This window comes from Pseudonaja textilis, chromosome Z, assembly GCF_049901715.1.
Source record: "Pseudonaja textilis isolate UNSWEBS1 chromosome Z, rPseTex1.2, whole genome shotgun sequence".
In the NCBI taxonomy this organism is placed as follows: domain Eukaryota; kingdom Metazoa; phylum Chordata; class Lepidosauria; order Squamata; family Elapidae; genus Pseudonaja; species Pseudonaja textilis.
In genome coordinates, this window is record NC_142008.1 from 111,307,198 (window position 1) to 111,332,759 (window position 25,562).

General features: G+C 41.1%; 1 protein-coding gene across 2 annotated transcripts; it reads left to right on the plus strand.

Annotated features, from left to right (window-relative positions):
• The first annotated feature begins 3,402 nt into the window (after positions 1–3,402).
• Positions 3,403–21,641, plus strand: BCL7C (BAF chromatin remodeling complex subunit BCL7C). Of its 2 annotated transcripts, XM_087916773.1 has the most exons (7): positions 3,403–3,608; positions 11,315–11,856; positions 13,568–13,646; positions 13,734–13,830; positions 16,542–16,709; positions 17,525–17,610; positions 20,059–21,641. In XM_087916773.1, exons 2-7 carry the CDS (start codon positions 11,765–11,767, stop codon positions 20,209–20,211), a joined length of 675 nt encoding a protein of 224 aa, XP_087772899.1. In that variant the 5' UTR covers positions 3,403–3,608; positions 11,315–11,764; the 3' UTR covers positions 20,212–21,641. The 2 variants fall into 2 exon arrangements, with proteins under 2 accessions (XP_087772899.1, XP_026576918.1); XM_026721133.2 differs by lacking the exon at positions 3,403–3,608 and having other exon boundaries at positions 11,259–11,856.
• Positions 21,642–25,562: the final 3,921 nt, after the last annotated feature.

Sequence of the window (25,562 nt, forward strand, 5' to 3'; positions counted from 1 at the left end):
GAGGGGAAGGTGTTCCCTAAATAGGATCTCCCGAAAGCTTTGAGGGGCTCCAAAATTGTGGGACTACAAGTAAGAGACTGTATTTCGTTAGTGAACTGAAAATGACTGCATTTGAGACAATTCAGAGAGAAAGAGAAAAAGGAGAGGAGGAGAAGGAGAAGTAGTAGAAGAAAAATGAGATAGAAGAAGACATAAAAGAGGAACAAGATGTAGAAGAGGAGGAAGAAGTAGAAGACATAGAAGGAGAAGAAGAAGAAGAAGAAGAAGAAGAAGAAGAAGAAGAAGAAGAAGAAGAAGAAGAGGAGGAGGAGGAGGAGGAGGAGGAGGAGGAGGAGGAGGAGGAAGAAGAAGAAGAAGGAGAGGAGGAGGAAGAGGAAGAGGAGGAAGAAGAAGAGGAAGAGGCAGAAGAGGAAGAAGAAGAAGAAGAAGAGGAAGAGGAGGAAGAAGAGGAAGAAGAAGAGGAGGAGGAAGAAGAAGAATGTATTTCATCATTTTCTTAGGGAGAAAAAGTTAGTGTTTTAGGTAAATTGAATTGTTCTGGGTTGGGGAGAATCAAAAAAGAAAGGTGGTAATATATTTTTGTCTCTTGTGGTAGTATTCTTTTATCTGTTTTTCCAATGCTAAAATTAGAAACGGAAACTGCAGGGAAAAAAAGATAAGCTGGGTGGTTTAAACTTGGATGGGAAAACACCAAGAAGTCATGAGATACCGGGAAGTCATAAAAAAATAAATTCTTATTCAGAACTTTATCTAAATGTGTCTATGCTGTCACCTTAACTGAACTCAGAAGATAATAAAATTTTCTTTTTATATTGTACTAACATCCTGCCTTTCAGCCACATTGCAAAAGGGATGTGGGACCAATGAATCACTGTATGAAAACAAGATAAAATTGCAAATTCTAATCAATAACTCTTTACTGTGAAGGGAAAGGGGACCCCAAAAAGCCATTCAAGGTTTTAAAAACAGCATATTTTAATGGCAGGAGGTTTTCCTAGATTGCAGTCCATTTCATTAGATGCAGGAATGTAGAATGTTATGCCCCAATAAATTCAAATGCCTTTGAAATGCTACAATATGTTTTTATGTGGTTCACCGGTCATGCCAATGCCTTAGTCATGCCAAATTGCATTAAACTGGGTTTCACATAGCAAACTAGATAAAGCCAAAATAAATAAATCATCTACTTGCTTATGCCTGGTGTCATCCGTGAATCTGTTCAATGATGGAGTGTGAGCCTAGCCATTATGGTCACCTCATATTTCTCTTACTGTATAGACCCATATTTCTCAACCTAGGCAACTTGAAGACATGTAGACTTCAACTCCCAGAATTCCCCAAGTTGGAGAATTCTGGGAGTTGAAGTCTATGTATTTTCAAATTCCCGCGGTTGAAAATCAGTATGGACACTCAATGAGAGCTGCAAATGTTATGCTATATAGAAGAGCAAACAGACTAACCCCAGGGAAACAGTTCTAAGAAATGAACTCTTTAATTTAAATTTAATTTACTTGCATTAAAACATGAAGAATTTAGCCATGCTACTGGGCCCACTTCAGATTTGAGGGTCGAAATATGCATGGAGGCACAGAAGGAGCACACCCATCTGCAAGTCTTTGTATCACACACTTCTTTCCCTTGGGCAACCGTTCACCCTCCAAAGTTGGACTATATCATAAACTAGCTTGATACCCATGCTTAGCTACGAAACTATGTGGTTGGGCTTAGTTTTTGGGGAGGAAAATAAGCGGGGAAAATTATACCTCTGCCTTCCAGGGTCCATCGGTATTCATCTGGCTAGCATCCTGTCAGTGTGTGAGAGAGTTGAGGGCTGTTTGGAAACTGAAACAGTATTTGCTGTGTGAGTAAGAAGGAGACAGCAAGGAGCCTGAACGTGGCTTAGCTTAACTGTTCTGTACTAAAGCTGGTTGCTGCTGTGAAAATAGAACTGAAACTGAAACTCCTCTCCTCTGCTTGTGTTTTACATTTGGAACAGATTTCTTTTCAGGTTGGGAGGGGGAATAGAACTCCTTAGCATCAGGTCATGTTAATAATAATAATAATAATAATAATATATGAAACACTAATGCTCTGGTGGTCATTTCAAGAAATCCTTTCTTAGTGAGCATCTAGAAGCCAAGAGGAACATATGTACCAAATTTCAAGTTTGTAGGCTTTACAGTTATGGAGATTTTGTGATGATGCATGAGTAGTATTTCACTTTTATATATATAGAAGATACCGGTAGTTGTTGACATGACCACAATTTATGTTGCTAACTGAGAAATTTATTAAGTGAGTTTTGCTCCATTTGACCTCAGGACACTGCAATGGTCATAAGTATGAAACAGTTGTCATGGGAGTGCTGCAAAGGTTGTAACTGTAAAGAATGGTCACAAGTCATTTTTTTCAGTGCCATTGTAACTTCTAATGGTCACTAAATGGATTGTTGTAAATTGGGGACTATCTGAACAAGCAAATAAATGAACACATATACAAATCTCAGGCTGCCTTAAGGAGCTGCAGACGGGCAGGTAAAGATGGAAGCATCCTCCTTCCTCTGAATCTTTAGCCGATTGGTTTCTATTGAAACATCATTTGGAAGTTCGTAATTTACCTTTTCCCCCAGCCCAGCTCCGGATCAGCCTTTCAAGAGATATCTTGTACTGATAGCATGAGTGATGGTACTTTGGAAGAAGATCAAGGACAATCAAGACACCTGCTTGGGACATTTGTATGTGTCAAATCTTGCATAATCCTAAAATGGTGTGACTGAGATTGGCATATGTGGACCTGATTGGGGTAGATTGCAAGGGTGATACAGAAATATAATATGTCATTTTATTCTATTTTACATATTTATGTATTAAATTATTGTATTTAATTCTATAACTATTGTATTTTATCCTACTCTCATTTTAAATTGTTTGTTTAGAACAGGGGTTGCCAACCTTTTGGACCTCAGGGACCACTAAACTCATAATTTTAGATCCCAGGGACCACTAACTGGTTCTGTCGGCATGGCCTAATTTGTGGGTGTGGCTTGGTGGTCATGTGACTGGCTGGGCATGGCTTGTATTATAAATATTTATATAAATATTGGGTTTTTTTTTTATAAAAAAGAGCAATTTTTACCCAAAATCAGGCAGAGCAGGCAGATTGAGTTGCTCACAGAATCACAGATTCATTCAGAAATCAATCTATCTGCCATTGGCTAGCTCAATCTGTCACATTAAATTTGCTAGCAAGCAAACTCACAAAATTAACTCACAAAACACCATGTATGTAAATATTGAATTTTTTTATAAAAAAAGCAACTTTTATTCAAAATCAGGCAAAGCAGGCAAATTGAGTTGCTCACAGAATCATTCAGTGATCTATCTATCTGCCATCGGCTAGCTCAGTCTCTCAAATTTGCTTGTGGTGAGTCTGCACTGAATTTGCTTGCAAGCAAACCTTCAGTCATAAGGGAGATTTGGCTGTGCTTAGCTAGAAAGCAAGAAATCCAACCATTTCCTGCTTCCTAGCTAATCTAAATCTCCTGGCACAGCAGAACAGATGATGGTTGGAAAAAGGAAAAATAGCAACTTAGCAGACAAATTTTCCAGGTAAGGAGTAAGTAGGCAGGGAGGGTTCCCGGGGGCCTAGTGGGCTGAGCAGCCTTGTGTTTCTGCACAGCCTGGATTGATTGCTTTGTGGGGGTGCTCGGGGGGTGAGATTTCTCTGCGGCCCACCAAAATTTTCTCAAGGCCCACCAGTGGGCTGCGACCCACCCGTTGGCGACCGCTGGTTTAGAATGTTATTGGTAATGTGTGTTTGAACCTGTAGCCTATAGGCTAATCAATCCAAAAAAAATGTGATCACCCAATGATCTTCTTGAGGACCTAGCACAATCTCAGTTGGGCTTCAGAGCTGAGTCGAAAGATGCCAATGTCACCCCACAAGAAGGGAACACATGCTGTGGATTCACTTTTGATCTCATTGTCCAGGGAACATTCTAAATCCCTATTTATCTGTTATTTCCAAGAGAACTATCTGAGTGATGTATTTCAAAGCAATTAAGTTTGAATGGCCTGGATCAGATAACTGGATCATGGTAATATTGTATTCAGCCAGTTGGTTTTTTAAAGCTTATCCCCAAATGGGGGATTAGATATAGAGGTAAACATTCACTTACAACCAAAATTGACCCCAAAATTTCTGTTGCAAAGCAAGGAAGTTATTAAATGAGTTGTGCCTCATTTTATGACCTTTTTTGCTACGGTTATGTGAATCACTGCAGTTGTTAAATGAATCATGCAGTTGTTAAATGGACCTGGTTTCCCCCATTGACGTTGCTTGTCAGAAGCCAGCTATAAAGGTTACAAATGATGAGCACATGAGCCCGGTATAGCGGAACTGTCATAGGTACATGCCAGTTGCCAAGCAGCTGAATTTTGATCAGGTGAATAGGGGGGCGTTGTAACAGTTGTGTGAAAAATGGTCTTAAGTCACTTTTTTCAGGACCATTGTAATTTCAAATGGTCACTAAAGTAATGGATGCAAGTGGAGGATTACCTTTATCTTTGGTTTCTTGGTGAAAATTGTTTTATTATATTGTTACATTGAAAAAAGTTCTGATAAGATGTTTAATCAGGAAACAAAAGTGAAATACTAAAACTATTTCTATTGTTTCTTTTCTGAGCAATATGTTTGTTTTAGATAAGGCCACCATTCTTCTTATAAAATAGTAACACAGCTATCAAATTCGTACAGTGTTGTATGCATTCAATTTATAGGTAATAAAAGCATAAAAAAATATTCAAGCTTCTAGTCCAAATCATTTCCCTTTATGGAAATATCACTTCTTAGCATTTGAGAATCTCTCAACAATAATAGGGATACGATTATCATGAACTCTCCAGATCTTCTAGTCTGAAGAAACAGGGATAGTCATTCAGATGGATGTCCTTGGGAAGGTAAAAAAATAAAAGATTGCAACCACAGCTTTGTAATCTAACCCCATCCCCCTTTTAAAAATATGTATGAGATTCCCATAGGTGGTTTACAATATGCTGTAGAGATGTTAATTCTATGGCACAAGATAAGAAGGATCAAGCCCAAATGGAAGCAGTGATAAATGACATGCTGTAGATGTGATTGTTATTTTTGTTCAGTCACTAAGTCATGTCTGACTCTTTGTGACCCAATGGACCATAGCAGGCCAGGTTTCCCTCTCCTCCATGGTCTCCCAGATTTTGACCAAATTCACGTTCATCGCATGGATGACACTATTTAACCATCTCATCTTTTGCCCTTCCCTTCTTTTGCCTTCTGTCTTTCCCCAAAGCAGGGTCTTTTCCAAGAAGTCCTCTCTCTTCTCATTTAGGTGGCCAAACTATTTGAGCTTCAGCTTCAGTATCTGTCCTTCTGAAGAACAGTCTGAGTTGGATTTCCTTTAGGATTGACTGATTTGATATCATTGCAGTCCAAGAGACTTTCAAGAATCTTCTTCAGGACCACAATTTGAATGCATCAATCAATTTGAGGGGCTGCCATAGAGAGAAGGAGATCAAGCTATTTTCCAAAGCACCTGAAGGCCAGACAAGGAATAATGGATTGAAGCTGATCAAGGAGAGATTCAACCTGGAAATAAGGAGAAATTTTCTGACAGCGAGGCCATTCAACCAGTGGGAAGGCTTGCCTTCAGAAGTTGTGGGAGCTTCATCACTTGAAGCTTTCAAGAAGAGACTTGACTGCCATCTGTCAAAAATGGTTTGGGTCTGCTTGGGCAGGGAGTTGGACTAGTCACTACATGACCTTCAAGGACCCTTCCAACTCTGTTAATCTGTATCTGTAATTCTTCGGTGCTCAACCTTCCTTATGGTTCAACTCTCATAGCCATGTATTACTGTTGGGAAAACCGTAGCTTTGACAATATGGATGTTTGTCAGCAAGGTGATGTTTTTAGTGTGGTTAGCTGGCAGTAGGTGCAGACGGCTGAGGAGAGCAAGGACTCAGATGAGGGACCAGGACCACTAGGGGGTGGACTGCTGCCTTCAGAGATTGTGGGGGCTGGCAGCAGTGATGAGGAGGTTCCTGAGGAGCCTGTGCCAAGTGCGCGTGTGCACAGGATTGCTCATAGGAAAGAGCAGTTACAACAGCACAGGTGACTTGAGAGTAAGGCTGCAAAGTAAGGCTGCAAGAGGATAAAAGCCAGCTGTGAAATGAACGTTCTTTGCAGAAGGCAAAGATGTTTTGAAACTCCAGCCTCGTGGATGTTCCAGTATCCTGAGTTTGTATTTGAAGATTCTTGTATTGCAAATTATTTGTTGTCTGTTATCTTTTGGCAAGGCTTGCACAGTTTGTATTTGTATTATTTGTAAAAGCATTACAAGGTTTCTGTTCCTTTTGGATTGTGTTTGATTTGTTGGAAAAGGATGTGGGTCAGAACAAGTATGCTGTCTAGTTATATGTGATAGTTTTGCTATTTCAGCATTTACCTTATGTTGATCTTTGCTTTGCTTTCTTGTCTATGACTGTAGTCAAGTTTTGTGACCATGGTTTTCTTTAGAAAGTTCACCCAAACCTACCCTGATTATTCCAGTGAAGGAATTATCAGGTTGTGTTTTTGGGTATCCTATCAGTGGTGGGATTCAAATTTTTTTACTACCAGTTCTGTGGGCATGGCTTGGTGGGTGTGGCATGGTTGGTGAGCGTGGCTTGGTGGCTGTGGCAGGGGAAGGACACTGCAAAATCTCAATTCCCTCCCCACCCCATTAGCCTGCTTTCCAGCTCCGTTCTCCTGTGCAAGGCAACCAAAGAAGACCCAGCCAATCAGCTGGGACTCGGGAAGCAGAGAATAGATGGGGACGGGACCAGTCAGAGGTGGTATTTGCCAGTTCTCTGAATTTCTGCTACCAGTTCTCCAGAACTGGTCAGAAGCTGCTGAATACCACCTCTGCTTCCTATGCCAACTAGGGAAGATCTAAAATTTAAATGAACTTCTAACACTTAATAATGAATTCAACTTTGTGACAATTCTGCTGGCTAATTAACACTATTTCAATTGGTTTCTATTTTGGTAATACAAAGAAGGTAGTGTTTCCTTCAGTTTCCGCTCTTTCTTTGATAAGGAGACTCATTTATTCTTATCAGGGCCAGAGACAGCTTTGATTGCAATTGTATTTTCAAAACACGCAGAAATCCTCAGGGCACAACCATAACGAAGCCTTTGTCCCCGCCAGTAATCTCTTTTCCGTTTAGCAAAATAACTGGATGAACAGTGCCATCTCCTGCAAATTAATCCAGAAAAGTTTTGTTCTGAGTGAAAAAGGGATGATTCCAAAGGAAGAACACAAGGGAGTGGAGATCAAAGCCAGGCTCCCAAGTCATGTTAAACCCTAAAAACAGTTTTGCAAATGCAGTGGCTACATCATGAATCTTCAAAAAAGAGGGATGAGTTTCAGTGGTGGTATTCTACCGGTTCGACCCAGTTCTACTGAGCCGGTAGCACCGATGAGCATCGGACCGGCCTGCCTGGACTCCCATGCTCACCTTTATTCCCTGCCTTTGAAGCACAGCTGCTTTGCACGGAACAGCAGAGTTTCTCACGGCAGCTGCTGAAGCGACAGGAGAGTGCAGGCTTGAAGGAGGTGAGTCAGAAAGCCTCTGTGCCTGTGCAAAGTGCGCATTTGGCATGCGCATGCATGCAAAATAGGTGCATGTGCACAAAGTGCGCCCACCAAGCTATGCCCACCGAGCTGATGGTAAAAAACTTTGAATCCCACCACTGATGAGTTCACACACTATGCTGATCCACAAACTACCCAACTTGGCCAAGCCTAACATACTGTTAGAACCCAGTTTAATGTAATCTTGCATATATCTGCTCTGGTGTGCCTTTCACACATTCAGAGGGACAAGTAAGAGTTGTCTAAGAGTTATCTAAGAGTTTAGCTGTGTTTATTTTGACCCTAAGACTGTCTCAAATTGGGGATTTCAGCATCACATTCAATTTTTCTTTCTCCCTTAGATATATAGGTAGTCCTCAACTTACAACAGTTCTCTTAGCTATAATGGCACTGAAAAAAAGTGACTTGTGACCGCTTTTAACACTTATGATCACTGAAACATCCCCATGGACACATGATCAAAATTGAGATGCTTGGCTAGTGACTCAGATTTATGACAGTGGCAGGGTCCCTGGGTCATGTGATCCCCTTTTGCGACCTTCTGACAAGCAAAGTCAATGGGGAAACCAGATTCACTTTACAACTGTGTTACTAATTTAACAACGGCAGGGATTCACTTAATGAACGTGGCAAGAAAAGTTGTAAAGTGGGGCAAAACTCACGTAACAAATTTCTCAGTTAGCAATATAAATGTTGGGCTCAATTGTGGTCATAAGCTGAGGACTACCTGTAGTAAGCAGTTGATCTGAATCTTATAGTAAAAGCCTAGGGCTAGGAAGCAGGGAGAATCCCACAAAAGAAATTACTTAAGACTGTGGTGCAAAAAGGACCTCGTGTATCCATCCTTTGTGGTCCTCAGAGTACTTCAACAGAGAGGGGGAAAAATGGGACCCTATGTCCCATTTTTTTGGAACTTGGAAAGCTTTACAAGACAAAATACTCAATCTCAGGTGAGCAAGGCATCCACTTAGCCGATTAAAAGTCCTCAAGTACAGCTAGTCCAAGTACAACCGTTCATTTATTGAGCATTCATTAAGTGGCATCGGTATTTTGGTGGTGCAATGGTTAAAATGCAGTATTGCAGGCTAACGCTGCCCACAGCCAGGAGTTCAATCCTGACCACCTCAAGGGTGACTCATCCTTCTATCCTTTCAAGGTTGCTAAAATAAGGACCCAGATTGTTTGGGAAAAGATGCTGACCTTGTAAGCTCAAAGGGCACTGTAAAGCACTATAGAGCAGAATATAAGTCAAAGGGCTATCCTATTTATTTATTTATTATTTATTTATTGAATTTATATTGCCGCCTATTTGCCCATGGTGACTCGAGGTGGCTTACAGAATGCAAAACCATTTTTAAAATAAAAAAGAATAAAAACTAACAAAAAGAATCAAATAAATTAATAAAGTATAATAGAACAAAATCAATAAATCAATCACCTCCCAATTCCCACCCCCATATCCCGAAGACAGCAGATCACACAAGCCATTTGATCCTGAGAAATGGTGGGAAGTTGGCAAAACAGGAGAACAATCAGGGTAAAAAATTTTAAAAAGCAAAGTGATTATTTTACATTATCATCTTCCTTGGGGATCCAAAGAAATTACAGATTTAAGCTGATGTTTTATGGGAAAATTAACTATGGGTATTAAATTATGTTTATTAGAACAGAATGAGTAACCAGCAATACAGCAAAATCATTTAGTGATTTCTCTATCCAAAGGCGGAGATCTTTTATTGCTACAACAGCACTTAAAAAAAAGAGACTTATGACCATTTTTCATACTTATGACCATTGCAGCATTCCCATGGTCACATGGTCAAAATTTGGATGTTTGCTAACTGGCATGTATTTGTGGCTGTTGGTGTTCTGGGATCATCTTTCTGACAAGCAAAGTCAATGGGGAAGCCAAATTTACTTAATAACCATGTTACTAACTTGATAACTGCTGTGATTCATCTAACAACTGTACAAGAAAAGTTGCAAAATAGGGCAACATTCACTTAACAACTGTCTTGCTTAGCGCCGGAGATTTGGGGCTCAATTGTGGTTGTAAGTCAAGAACTACCTATAGCTTTCCAGAATAGGCCCTGGACTGACCTACTATTGGTGTCAACTCATAAAATATTTCTATGGTCTTTTTAGAGTTGTCAACAGAAAGGGAGAGGGGGAAAGGGGTTTGAAAGAGCAGTGAAAGCAAAAGTGCATTCCATAAATAGTTTTTCAAAGATAGTAACTAGGTGACTGAAGTGTCTGCTGTGAAGAACATGACTGATGACTCTTGGCTATGGATGTGCCTCATTGGAGAATATCAATTATGATACGGGGGTGGGGAAAAACCAGGGTCAAGGGTGACAATGAATTATGTGTCTCAGAGTTGGCTACACCCAGGCAATGCCGGATATGTTAACTCCCAACAAATCATTTTGAAGTTTTGGAAACTTGCTCGAGACTCATGATTTAACTGGGGTAACTGCCGGAATCCTGACAATTGGTGGGAGATTCTCAAACCAGAGGTGGTATTCACCTCAAATCAGAGGTGGTATTCTGGTATACCGGTATTAAAAATTTTGACTGGTTCAGAGAACCAGCAAATACCATCTCTGGATGGCCCTACTTACCCCGCTCCCGCTCTTAACCTCTCCTATATTCTGTTGTTTATTACCTCAGCTGATTTGCGTGGCAGAGCGGATTGCCGTGCCTCAGCTGAGGTAAAAAACAGCACAGCTCACCATCATTGATAAAGAAGACGGTCTCTGAGCCTTTTTTGTGTGTGTGTGAAATGCGCATTTGATGCATGCGTGCGTTAGGCATGCCTGCACAGCTCACCAGCATTGATACAGAGGGCAGTGTTTGAGTGCTGTGCATGCACGTGCGAAACGAGGTCGCCGACCCGGTACGGAATTTTTTGAAACCTACCACTGTCTCAAACTAACAAATGTTTAATATTTTTGAGCAAAGGAGAGTAGGAAATGACTAGAACAGCATCAGATAAGCTTCAAGCTAACTTCCAAGTTATGGGCAAACTTGCCCTGGGTATCCTTTCTTCTTATTTTCTTCTTTCTTGTTTTTCTAAAAAAATTTTTTCATAGTTAAGGACTGCTGGCTAGATATGTAGTCAATAACAAGCACTGGTTTTATTATTCTGGCTTTAAAATAATAATAATATACACATTTGCCCCCCCCCCCAAAATCTCCACCCTTGGATGGAGAAATCACTAAATGATTTTGCTCTATTTCTGATTGCTCATTCTGTTCTAATGAACATAATTTAATACCCATAGTTAATTTTCTCATAAAACTTGCAGCTCAAATGTGTCATTTCTTTGGTTCCCCAAGGAAGATGGTAATGTAAAATAATCACCTTGCTTTTTAAAAATTTTTTACCCTGATTGTTCTCCTGTTTTGCCAACTTCCCACCATTTCTTAGGATACTGGGCCATTTCTTGAAAGGATGCAAATTTCCTACTGTACACTTTCCAGCTCTCCCAGTCACTAGAGGGCGCTCACGAAGTTTGAAATATCTATTTTTTTAAAAAAAAGCAATCTGAAAGAACTATATTATAGTTCTTCCGTTGGTGAACTGCTTTTTTTCCGTTTTTTAAAAACGCCTCCTTTCTTCTCTTCCTTTTTTCGGACAGAACAGCTGAAGAAGCCGAACAGAGAGAGCAAGAATGCTGGAGACCCAACAGAGGGAAGAAGTAGATGAAGGCTGAGATAAGAAAGATAGACATACAGAGAAGGGAAAAGAAAACATCAGAAAACAAGGGTAGAGGGGAAAAAAATCACAACTGGAATAAACTGATGCAGGAAGATTGATTGATGGCACGACAGAGACAGGTGGCGGGCAACATTTGATGGACTAATAGCAAAGGGATGTGCATTCAGAATCTTTCCAGCATTCCAATTGTTTCTGTGAGCAAAAGAAGATAGGGGGTGCAGAGAAACCGATCAAAGAAAGAAAGAGGGAGAGAAATGGGATAAAGAGAACAAAAGAGCACAACTCAGAACTAACACCCCAGAGAGAAAGCTCCCGATTGCCTGCCCTCTCCATCCATCGCAGCTTTCCAACTCTCCAAACTTCTGGTCTCATGTCAGGACGTGCCATTCGAGCTGAGACGAGGAGCCGGGCAAAAGATGACATCAAGAAAGTGATGGCTGCTATTGAACATGTCCGGAGATGGTGAGCACAATTTGGGGAGTGGGGGTAACTGGGGAGAGGGAGCAGGTGGGGGAGGACTTTGGTGAGAAAGCGACAGGTTGCCCCATGCATATCCGACTGTGTTTAGTAAGGCTCCAGGCTGGCGGAGGATGGGTGATCTCAAAACATTTGGAGAGTACCAAGAAGGCCTGTTTTGGTAGGAAGTGACTGATGCGGGGCGGGGGGGGGGTGTTGATTATGATTCAAGCACCTGATATTATATTTTGGGTATTTTGTCTTGAGCGATCCTTCCCCTTTCCTCATCAAATTGTCACAGGAGAGGCATTATCTGCAGCCACTTAACGGTTTGAATGCCTGCAGCTTTTCCTGTAGGGGAGAATATAGTCTGGCTGCTATCTGTTTCTACTGAATCTGAAATGTATTTATTTATTTATTTAGTCCTCCTCTTTGTTAAACTAGACATATTCAGCTCCTGCAACTGGTCTTCATGTTTTAGCCCTCAGTCCCCAGTAGACTGGCTGGGGAATTCTGGGAGTTGAAATCTTCAAGTTGCCAAGGTTGAAAAACATGGGTACAGACTCAATGTCTTCAAGTTGCCAAGGTTGAAAAACGTGGATACACAGAGAATGTTGATCAGGTTCATCTTCTCACTGGAAAGATATCTTCCCAGACTATCCTTGGAATGTCAGAAAGATATTGAAAAATCAAGATAGATGGAAGAGAATTGAATACTGTTAGGAAAGCTACATAACATTAGGATAATATTTTAAAACACCCCAAAGAAACTGCGATACTCTGCATAAGCCCAGAAGCTAAATATGGTTATACTTGGTTAGTGAATGAATAGGCCTCCACTAGAAAATCACAGAAATCTAGGCTAGTCTGGAAGAAGGCAAAAGTAGGAGATTGACTTCATTCTGAGAATACTACATAGTTGCATCCACAAAGTTATCAGCAGTTAATGGTTAAGATGCTGGATTAGTTGACAGAAAGTTGGCAATTCAAGACCCAAGCACCGTGATAGAATGAGCACCATTCTTAGCAGTTAGCAGTTTTAAACCATGCAAATGCAAATAGATAAATAGGTACCACTTTGGTGGGAAAGTAACAGTGTTCTGTGCACCTTGGTATATAGTCATGCTGGCTACATGACCGAGTGTTTTCAGACAACTCTGGCTCCCTTGGCTAGAAACAGAGATGAGCATCACCCCCCAGAATAAAAACAACTGGACAGGGGAAATCTTTAGGTAAAGGTAAAGGTTCTCCTTGTACATACGTGCTAGTTGTTTCCGGCTCTAGGGAGCGGTGCTCATCTCTGTTACAAAGCTGAAGAGCTAGCGCTGTCCGAAGACGTCTCTATGGTCATGTGGCCGACATTAACTAAATGCCAAAGGAGCATGGAATGCTGTTACCTTCCCACCAAACTGGTCCCTATTTTTCTACTTGCATTTTTACATGCTTTTGAACTGCTAGGTTGGCAGAAGCTGGGGCAAGTAATGGGAGCTCACTCCATTAGGTGGTGCTAGAGATTCGAACCGCCAAACTGCCGATCTTTCTGATTGACCAGCTCAGCGTCTTAGCCACTGAGCCACTGCGTAAAGGGCAATCTTTACCTTTTCTAAAAACTCAATTCAGAGAAAATTTTACTTTTTTAGCTCAACACTTCCAAAAGTCAGAAGTGGAGAATTCATGCAAGCGGTTCCATTTTATCCTGCCATTTTTCTCTTTCTAGGGAAAAGCGCTGGGTGACGGTGGGAGACACTTCTTTACGAATTTACAAGTGGGTACCTATTATGGACCCTCAAGACGAGGTGAGAAAGAGGCTGGCTGGTTTCTCATGGGGTCTTTTGCCTTTAGCACTTCTAGTTTCACTTATTTGTTTGCCTCTTACATTGCAGGAAAAAGGATGTTTGGGAAGTAGCAAAGAGCAGCAGCCCACCAAAGAGAGAAAGTTTCCTCGAAGCAATCCTGCTCTGCTCATGTTGGACCTGAATGGTACGTTTTGGGACAGTTAGGACAGTGGTGGGAGTCAATTTTTTTTTACTACCGTTTCTTTGGGCGTGGCTTGGTGGGCTTTGTGTGGCTTGATGAGCTTGGCAGGGGAAGGATACTGTGAAATAACAGATAACAGATAATCAGAGTTGGAAGGGACCTTGTAAGTCATCTAGCCCAACCCTCTGCCCAAGCAGGAGACCCTACACCATTTCTGACAGATGGCAGTCTCTTCTTGAAAGTCTCAAGTAATGATGCTCCCATAACTTCCAAAAGCAACTTCTGTTCCATTGGTTGATTGTTCTCACTGTCAGAAAGTTTCTTCTTATTTTCAGGTTAATCTTCCCCTTTGTTCAGTTTCCATCCATTGTTCCTTGTCTGGCCTTCGGGTGCTTTGGAAAATAGCTTGAGCCCCCTCCTCATTGTGGCAGCCCCTCAAATATTAGAAGACTGCTATCATGTCTCCCCCTGGTCCTTCTCTTCACTAGACTACCCATGCCCAATTCCTGTAACCATTCTTCATATGTTTTAGCCTCCAGTCCCCTCATCATCCTGGTTGCTCTACTCTGTACTTTTTCTAGAATCTCAGCATCTTTTTAATAGTGTGGTGACCAAAACTGGATGCAGTACTCTAGGTGTGGTCTTACTAAGGCTTTATAGAGTGGCGTTAGTACCTCACTTGATCTTGATTGCATCTCTCTATTAATGCAACTTAGGATTGCATTAGCTTTTTTTGGCTGCTGCTGCACACTGCTGGCTCCTATTTAGCTGATTGTCCATTAAGACTCCAAGATCCCTCTCACAGTTACTTCTTTAGAGCCTGGTTTCACCCAGTCTGTATGTGTAGTTTTGTTTTTTCTTGCCTAGTGTAGGACTTTACTTTTTCTCTACATTGAATTTCATTTTGTTAAATATGGCCCAGTGTTCTAGTCTGTCAAGATCCATCTGGAACTTGAGCCTATCTTCTTGGTTGTTAGTTAAATCTCCATTCCCTTCCCACTCCAGGGGAAGGTTACTGCAAAATCTCCATTCTCTCCCCACCCCATTAACCTGCTTTCCAGCTCCATTCTCCTGTGCAGGGCAACAAAAGCTGGGACTCAGGAGGTGGAGAATAGATGGGGGCGGGGCCAGTTAGAGATGGTATTTGCCAGTTCTCTGAACTACTCAAAATTTCCGCCACCCATTCTCCAGAACTGGTCAGAACCTGCTGAATACCACCTCTGAGGCAGGGGGAGGAAAGGACATTTTATATTTCTTTACAAGGGCCTTGTAAAATTTGGCATCTCAGATCCTCCCTACACATATAGATAGTCCTTGGCTTATAACCACAGTAGAGCCCCAAATTTGTATTGCTAAGTCAGACAATTGTTGAGTGAGCTTTGACTCATTTTATGACCTTTCTTGCCATAGTTGTTAAGTGAATCACTGCGGTTGTTAAGTTAGCCATATGGTTGTTAAGTGAATTTGGCTTCGACTTTGCTTGTTAGAAGATCGCAAAAGAGGATCACGTGGCCTTAGGACATTGCAGCCGTCATAAATATGAACAGTTGCCAAGTGTCTGGATTTTGATCACGTAACTATGGGACAGCTACAACAGTCATAAGTGTGAAAAAGAGTCATAAATCACTTTTTCAGTGTCGTATCTTTGAACGGCATGTTGTGTACCAGTGCTGATCCATGGACCGGGGCTAAGGACCCCTGCTCTACAGTATTAGAGATGCTTTAGCCCAGTGTTTCTCAGCCACACCTTTAGGAGGTGTGGCTTTCAATTCCCAGAATTTCTTAACCAACTGGCCTCTATGATATATGTCAGGGGTCTTCAAACTTTGCAAGTTTAAGACTTGTGGACTTCAACTCCCAGAATTTCTGAGCTAACATAACTGGAGGAGGAATTCCTGGGCTCCTGGCATCAAAGGGGAAGGGAGGAGGGGAGGCATTTGTGGCACGCCATAGCTGTGTATCTAATAATGGGAAATGGGAGAGGGAAGTCATTACAGAAGTAGACCATATCACCAAACCAGCCTATATCAGGATCTTCAAGGCCGTTTACCCTCAGAATGGAATGTTATCAGTTTCCCACCTCAGAGTTTCTCAAAACATCATTCCAGCATCTTCTCAAAACATCATATTGGTATCGCATTGGCTGACTGAAGTAATGGCCAGGGGAAGAGTTGGAAAGAATAGCCTTTATTTATTCTTCACAGAAACATCTGATTCTGCCTGACATTGCTGCAACCAGTTTCTTTCAAGTAAATGGGGTCATGAGTTTTTCTTTCCTAAGAGAGCAAACTGGTGCAGGTGTGACATTAACAATAGCATGATCCACTTAACAATGCAGTGATTTGCTTGCCAACGTTGGTTAAAAGGTAGTAAAATTGGGCACAAGTCACTTAGCAACCGTATTCCTTGCAACAGAAATTCTGGCTGTAAGTCAAGGACTACCTGTACACTCCTGCTTTATGGTTCTACTACACCTTGGCTCTTTGAATGTTGCTAAACTACAGTTTGCCTCAGCTGGTCGTTGCTTCTGGGAACAGAGCTTCACCCTTTCTCATTCCACATCTTAGTTCCATCAGTGGATACTCAGGCATTCACAGGACATCAATGGTAGACTGCCGTTGCACCTGGAGTCTCCATGCACCCCTACTAATTAAAAAAGGACCTTCCCTGTCTCCAGATACAGTACTTCTTGGCTCAGTTTTGTTTCCCAACAGATGAGAACAGCAACCAGAGTTCTCTTTCGGAGACGTCCCTGCTGAAAGGAGGGGACACCAGCACAAGCCCCACCCCCACCCCAGATCGAAGCCAGACCGTGACTCCCACCCTTATAGGAGAGTTGAAGACAGAGGATTTGCAGCCTCCTTTGTTGGGGCAAGAGGGAGGTAAGTTCATTTGGGGAGAGATCTGTAGATATTAAGCAACAGCCCATGTTGTCTTGCGCCCATGACCTTGCTGGACTTATCGGAGGAGGAGGTAGAGGAGGAAGCGGGGGAATGGGAAGGAGAGGAAGAGGTGGTTTTCTCAGCCTTTGCAGTTTAAGGCTCTGTTTGACTTCAACTCCCAGGATTCTCAATCTCAGGAATTCTGGGAGTTGACATCCACACATCTTCAAGTTACCCAGACTGAGAAACTCGTGAGTTAGAGTGTGTAATGACATTTGGGAATAGCTTTGGGAGAGAAGAGAAAGAGCCATGCAAAATTTAGATTTCAGACAGCTGAGCCTGCAGAATAAATGGGGATGTGGAAAATGTCTCAGAAGGGACCCTCACTAGTTATTTTCATTGTAAGGGCAAGAGGGGAGAAATGTACTTTCAGACTTGCAAGATTTTGTTAATGTAACTGTCACCTTCAAATCGAACTTGGCAGAAGCCATTTTTCTATTCCTCAGTTACCAAGCAGAGTGGAGGAGGTGGGAAGGAGGATAGAATGCTTTGCTAAACACAACACAGATCTTTCTCTTGAGAACCAAGGTCATCTCAACAGACAATGGATAGAGGCAGGGAGGAGTGCCTAGAGAGCCTTCCAATTAACCTAATTGGCCAACATGGCTCATTGTACACATGTACTCTGACAATAAAGGTAGTAGTAGTAGTAGTAGTAGTAGTAGTAATAATAATAATAATAATAATAATAATACATTTTTCAGAAAATCTGCTGGAATTTGTCTCTTTTTGATTGATTCTTTTTCTGCATACAGATTCTGGGGTGCTCCTTCTTGAGGGAACCGATGATCCTCCCAAGCTTAGCAAGGAAAAACCAGATCTCATGACATCTGGTTTCCAGGTGAATGTGTTGATTGTGGAAAAAAAGCTGAGGATTCGGGGTTGGAGGGGAGGTCAAAAAATTCAAGATGGCCATCACCATGCAATCAAAGCCTCAGCCTTTTTTTAAAATGTCTGAAAATGAGGAAATTATTATGAACAAAATGCTATCAGATGTCTTCCAAATACAGTATTCTTTGTTCTTTCTTAGCCATTTTCTTACTTTCTTTTGTATCCTATTATTGTAACAATTTAAAACTATTTTTTTAAAGAATGTTTAAAAAATGGTCAGTCAGATATATTACTTTGGAGTTTTGAAACTTTTGATGCCCTCCTGAATGTAGTCCATACTCTTACATGCTTGTAAATAGTCCTCTGTTTATGACACAATTGAACCCAACTTTTCTGTTGCTAAGCAAGTCAGTTTTGCTCCATTTTATGATCCTTCTTCCCCAAGGTTAAGTTAATCACTGCAGTTGTTAAGTTAACAATGTGGTTTTGAAATGAATCTGGCTTCTCTATTGGCTTGTCTGAAGGTCGCAAAAGGGGATCGATCCTATGACTCTGGGACACTGCAACCTTTATAAATACAGGCTGTTTGCCAAGCATTTGAATTTTGATCACGTGACCATGGGAAAGGTGCAACAGTTGTTAAGTATGAAAAACTGTCATATGTCACTTTTTTCAGCACTGTTGTAACTTTGAATATTAATAGCACTTAGATTTATATACTGCTTCACAGTGCTTTATAGCCCTCTCTAAGCAGTTTACAGAGGAGTCAGCATATTGTCCCCAACAATCCATGTCCTCATTTTACTGACCTCGGAAGGATGGAAGGCTGAGCCCCATCAGGATCGAACTCCTGGAGTGAGCAGGAAGTTAGCCCTGCAGTACTGCCTTCTAACCACTGCACCATCATGTGAATCTTAGTGAATGGTCCCTAAACAAGCAGTTATAAGTTGTTTATACGGTTATAAGTTGGCCCAGAATTACAGGTTCCATTTTTAATCTTCTTTTCTTGTAAAAAAAACAAAACAAAACAAGGATCCCTTACCTCTGAATTTGCAAAGCAGAATTTCTGAATATTTTGAGATGCACAAATGTGGAATCAGATTTTGAGCACAATATTGTGGTTTTCCCCTTTATCTGAGTGAAAGGTTTAGGCTGGAAAGTCTGAGATAGAAGATCACTGTCAACTTTGAAACAGATCAGGCCTGTGGGGGCCATTTTCTCTGTTTCTCAGCTTGACGCACTTCGAGGGAGAGGAGGGAGCTGTGGAATGTCAGACCAGACATCAACAACTTACTATCTCGTGGGAACCAAGGTCATTCCAACAGCTGCTGGCCAGAGACTGGAAGCTTACCAAGGAGACGCCAGAACACCAAGTGGGTCAACATGACCTGTGAAAAGGGAGGCAGGGAGCTGTCTGTTTTTTATACTGAAAGTATGAGAAATAGCCAGAGCTGGTTTTGCATTTCAAAACTGCCGAAATGAGGTGCTCCATAAAGCTGTTCTTTGAGAAAGCCGAAAGTCTTAAAAGTTGCTGGATTCAAATAAAATAAAATAAAATCAAACGTTTATTGTCAATGCACAACATGTGTACAATGAAATTGAAAACTGATTGGCTGAGTTCATTACTCGGAACCTTGATAGTGAGTTGAGTGTTAAGATTAGGGTTACTAAACTCTGGTAATCTGGATGGGTGACTGAGGAATTCTAGTACAGATAGTCTTCGACTTATAACAGTTCATTCAGTGACTGTTCAAAGTTGCAACAGCACTGGAAAAAGTGACTTATGACTGGTTTTCATGCTTATGACCGTTGCAATATCCTTATGGTCACGTGATCAAAATTCAGACACTTGACCTATTTGACACTTGATATATTTTGACAAAATTCAAACATTTGACACTCATATTTATGATGCTTGCAATGTCCTGGGGTCATATGATCACCTTTTATTTTTGTATTGAATGTATTTTTTTTTATGAACACTGAAAGCATTTGTACCAAAATAAAATTCCTTGTGTGTCCAATCACACTTGGCCAATAAAGAATTCTATTCTATTCTATTCTATTCTATTCTATTCTATTCTATTCTATTCTATTCTATTCTATTCTATTCTATTCTATTCTTATGCTATTCTATTCTATTCTATTTTATTCTTCTTCTTCTTCTTCTTCTATTCTATTCCATTCCATTCCTTGACTTTCTGACAAAGAAAGTGAAATTCACATAAGTGTATTACTAACTTAACAGCTACAGCGATATGCTAAACAACTGGGACAGGAAAGGTCGTAAAATGGAGCAAAACCCACTTATCAAATGTTTCACTTAACGACAAAATATTTGGGCTCAATTGAGGTCATAAATGAACTATGTGGACTGCAGTGGAGTTTTGCTGAAGTCAGCACTGAGTTGTCAAGCTTGAGAGACGCTGGTTAAGAGCTTCCTTTGCTTGTCTTCCAGGCCACGGACACAGCAGCTTGCTTGGAACCCACCAGAGATGTGGACGAACGAACATCTGAAGTGGAGGAATCTTCCTTGTCAGAAGCCCCTCCCCGGAAGCGGACCCGTAAAGAGGAACAAGCTTTGAAGGCTACCCCACCCTCTGAGGCTTAATTTCAAGCTTTAGGCCTGTCCTTCCCATTTCTTTAGACAGATGGATCTACGGTATGTAGGGAAATGTGACATAATGTTAGCTAAATATGGTGGGGTCCAAACCATCTGTCTCTGCAACATGTGATTGCTGTAGTATTTCCTGCTGCCCTCTTGTGACAACACTGTTTACCTGAAGCATACATGTTTTATGCATGCATGGAAATGAAATATGGCTGTGGGAAGGGAGGCCTATGACCAAAAGCAATCATGGAGACTTGCAGAAATGAGAAAAGTTGTTTACCTTACTTATGCAGAAATGTGATTTATATATTGGGAATACGAGAGAGTAAAAGTCAAGCACACATTAGGAAGGCCAAAAGCTTCCTAAATTCTTTCTTCTAGCCTAGTTTTTCAGCCTGTAGTTTAAAAGCAAGGCTACAATTTTATATCCATTCCAAATCCAAATTTTGCAGCACGGAAACACATATTCTGGGAAAAGAGCAAGAGGCACAATTTACTTATTTAATAATGCTAATGTTTAAGGTACTGGAGGCTTTTTGAGTGTGTGTGTAAAAACTGAAAAAGGCTTGCAAGATGTGATTCTGTTATGGATAGCCATTTGTATGGAATGGTATAGGGTCTTCTACTTGATCAGGGGGTTGGACTAGAACAGGGGTCCTCAACCTTGGCAACTTTAAGACTTGTGGACTTCAACTCCCAGAGTTCCTCAGCCAGCTGGCTGAGGAACTCTGGAATTTGAAGTCCACAAGTCTTAAAGTTGCCAAGTTGGAGACCCCTGGACTAGAAGCTTCCAAGGTCTCTTCCAACCTTATTATTGTGTTCTCTGTTTGCAGATGACAAATCCAGTGCTGCTTTGCCAGCAGAGAAAACAGATCTAACTTTAATGTGGAGGCTCAAATAAGGCCTGAAATTAAGCCTCCATTGAAATGATTAACTTTGCTCTAAAGCAGGAATGGGCAAATATGGCCCCTTTATGACTCTGGGACTTCAACTCCCATAATTCCTGAGCTAGCCATGCAGGAATTCTGGGAGTTGAAGGCTACAGGTCATAAAGAGACCATAGTTGCCCACACTGCTCTAAAGACTCTTTATTATAGGAGCATGTAAAAAAGTGCAGGGCTCTCATTATGTGGGTTCAAGGCGACCATCTTGATTGTCTTGATCTCTCTACCAATGCTTCTGGATTGTCCAAGGGTCTTCAAACTTGGTGAGTTTAAAACTTGTGGGCTTCAACTCCCAGAATTCCTGAGCTAACATGACTGGAGGAGGAATTCTGGGAGTTGAAGTCCACAAGTCTTAAAGCTGTCAAATTTGAAGACCCCTGCACTAGGCTTTATATTCTGAGGAGAAATTTTACCCTACAGTTATTTTGGTTGCTGAAAACTTGGGGTTGGGGTAGTTAGGAAAGCCAGGAGTCTTATAGAATGTAACCCCCCCCACCAACCCACTTTTAATGGGAAGGTTTCCTGCTTTGATTCAGTTGCCACTTCAAAGATGTCCCATTTATGCCCACTGCAAAGACTAATTGGTAGGGAAAAGCAAACAAGGCAGTAACGGCTGGATTTTGCTCTGGGGTTGAAGGATGCCAGGGGAAATGTAGAAAGCCATAGTTTGCTGGGTAACAGGCAAAACAAAGTTTGCTTTCTCCTAAGGGATGATTCCAGCCAAATGAAATGTGTAGGGCTGAGACATGTTTAGGAGCTGGTTTATAGTGTCAGGCTATAATTATGTCATTTGTACCAGCTGCATCATTCAAATCATTTGCATCCAGGTAGACCATCAAGGGAAATGACAGAGGTTTCACACTCCAGTATACATAGTCCTTGATTTACAACTATTCATTTAGTGACCATTCAAAGTCACAATAGCACTGAACTGTGACTGTTTTTCACACATACAACTATTGCAACATCCCCATGGTCACATGATCAAAATTCAGGTGCTTGACAACCGGCTTATATTTATGATGATTGTTTCCTGGAGTCATGTGATTATTTTTTACTATCTTTGGATAAGCAAAGTCAATGGGGCAGCCAGGTTCACTTAACAATTGTGGTGCTGCTAATTTAACAACTGCAGTGATTCACTTAACAACTATGGCAAAAAATGTCATAAAATGGGACAAAATTCACTTAACGACTTGTTTAGCAACAGAAATTTTGGGTTCAATTGTGGAGATAAGTCAAGGACTTCTTGCATAGTCTTAAGTCGAGGACTACCTGTAAAGCAGCATGATGTGATGTCATGCAGCCCTCACAGATGCTAGTGGTGCAGAGTTGCAACCAGAGAATAAAAATAATAATGCTTTCTAACATTTTAGGAAGGAAAAAAAAACATTGTAGGCTGCTTACTAAAGATACAAAATTCATTAGAATTTATGGAGGGGTGTGAATGCATTTTTGTCCTTCAGGCTTCCTTTTCTTAAGATTGGCCAAATTCCAAGCGTATTTATTTTCTCCAAGCATGTTTGAAACACTACAATCCAGAAATTGTGACAATCCATATTGACCATCCATATAGATAAGAAACACTTGTCTGCATTATTTGGCAAACCTATATCGCATTAGAAAGTCATTCACCAATTGTGGATTTACCTGAAGGAGGAGATGCTATTGTATCAATTTGACCCATAGGCTATAGTCACACAATTTCTAAAATGCATCTGAGTTCTCAATGGAGGTTTTCCATGTGTGAAATCATTCACACATCATGAATGAAGACCTTCATTCATAAAAGAGTAAGGCAGTAGTAGCTAGTGAAAATGTAGTATTATTTGATTTAGCAATAACATACTAGCATTTTTATATCTATGGTTTTATAAATGTTAAATTTTACATTGTAATTTTCATAGCTTATAAACTCTTATTCCTCATTCAGAAGTCTGTAGTGTTTTTTTTTTATTTAAAGAAAAAGTGGTTATTTCTTAAAATCGACATTTTGTTGCAGGCATGGAACATATTTCGTCAATGATAGTTTTTAAATGACCTCTCATTTCTCAAATTCTGGAATAGGTAGGGCACATTTTGCAGGCCCTGAGTGAGCTCAGTCATAAAACTCCATTTTTTTGGACCTTTAGGGACAGCTAGAGGGTGATGGCCAAATCTGACCCTAGGTTCTGCCTCGGTTTACCTTTTCAAATAAGTAATCAAGTTGGAAGATCGTTTAAAAGCAATTTATTATATTCTGATAAAGTGGGATCTCCCTAGGAAAAGGGAAAACTTCAAGACCCATCTTACATTCCCTTTTATAGTTAAGACATCAGAGAAAAGGCAAGAGAAAAGGCAACAAAAGTAACTCCCTTTGCACAGGCAACCAATTATATGCAGTCAAACGTAATACCACAGATAAAATGATGATAGAAGGGGCATAAATTTTAAGATACTAATAAGCAGGGGTGGGATTCTACAAGTTCGCACCTATTTGCTAGAACCAGTTGTTAACATTCTAAGCAGTTCGGAGAACCGGTTGTTAGAAGAAATTACTGGCCTAATCCTGTAAGGAAGGCAAGAAGGAAACATTCTGGTGTGGTTTACAGAAACTGACTCTCCATTAACCCTTATTACATTCTTGGCAGGACCAGACTTCCTGTCTCAGGAACGACTCTTGAGTTTTTTCCCCCTCCTTTGCTGGTACTTTGCTTGTGTGGAGTGGCCATTCAAAGTTACAATGGCACTGAAAAAGGTGATTTATGGCTGTTTTTCACATTTACGACTGTTGTAGCATCCCATCATGAGGCCAGGTGAGGAGATGGTGCCTCAATGTGAGTGATACTGAGTTGGCCATGCCCAGCCAGTCACATGACCACCAAGCCACGCCCACCACCTAAGCCAGCTCAGTTCACCCTCAAAAAATCCGGCCATAGAAAGACTTACTTCAGGCAATTCTGGCCTAATTAGATCTAAAGACCTGTTATTTAGCAGAAAGCAGTTTCCTCCAGAATTTCAGCGGATTAAATGCTGAATGCACAAGCATTCCGAAGCTATAAAAGGTGTACCATGCTGTTCATTTAGACCAGGAGTGCAAAAATTGTAGCTGAGTGTCTTTTCTAGACACTAAATGCTTCCAAGGGTACAGCCAGTTTTCTTCCCTACATTGGACAACCTGGTTTCAAAAAGCAAAATGGCTGTAGTAAATCTTTGCAACTGCTTCAGCCTTCTTTACTACTTAACACACACCCTCCCATACACTTTTGCTACTTTTAGCATATGAAGAGGCTGGGTATACTATAGCTCTAAAGCTTATAAAAAGAGCATTCAATTAATCTATTCAACCAGACTATGGTGTAATATGGGGTTCTTGGAGGTCTCTGAATTTGTTTTCTTGCAGACTTTTTATTAGCCAACTAGGTAACTATATCACTGATGCCAACACTGATGATGTTACCTAGTTGGGTAATGAAACGTCTGCAAGAAAACAAGCAAACTCAGAGAGCAACAAGGACCCCTCATTTCAACCCTGAACTACAAATATTCTCCTGATGTAATGGCAAAGCACTCCTTAAACCATGGGGGTCATACTCAATCATGTCATATTATGACGTTTATTGTCTTTGCGGAGCCAGGGTGGGTGAGGCATGTGCTTGACATATCTGGCCCATGGGCTGTTCGTTTCATTCCCCTGCCTTAAACAACGGGCCACTGGGTAGAAAACATCCTGTAGGAAACACAGCTCCATAACACAGTCCTTTAAGCAATTCCAATAAGAGTCCCACACTCATTTGCATCACCCAGGTGACCCTTAACACACAGACAACCCTCCAAGTGGCCCCAAGGACTCTCTAAAAATAATGCAAATGTCCATCTGTCTGCAAGGAATATAAATCCTTCCATTTCCCACCATCCAGTCAGACTGATGAAGCTTCTTGGATGAGAAGCGAAATGTTTTCCAAAGAAAAAAAAACCAGAAAGCCCAGTTGCCTCCTGAAAAAGTATCTTTGGGACAACCACGACCTGGATGACTGAGAATCTCCATAGGCATTAAACAATATAGCTTTCTATCGGGAAAGGGTGACGGTGCCATCTACTGAAGGCGTCTTTCCCTTGCACTTGATTGCGTGGTGTGTGTTTGTGTGTGCACTTGATATTTTGTGTGTGTGTGTGTGTGATTTCTGGATATTACTTTTGCAACCGGCCAAATTAATCCTCTCGGTTGAATTGAGGATCCCAGAAAGTGCCCGCTTGGAGCGCAATTTAGGAAGCGCTCAAAAATACAAAACGATGGGCTGGGGAGTTCACAGAGACAGGGTCCCTTGGCGGTTCGTCTCCGATTTCGCAAAGCAAAATAGCCGAGGAATACTTAACCCCTAACACACCCCTCCTCTTAACCCATCCCCCGTTCCCACGTGCAGCAAG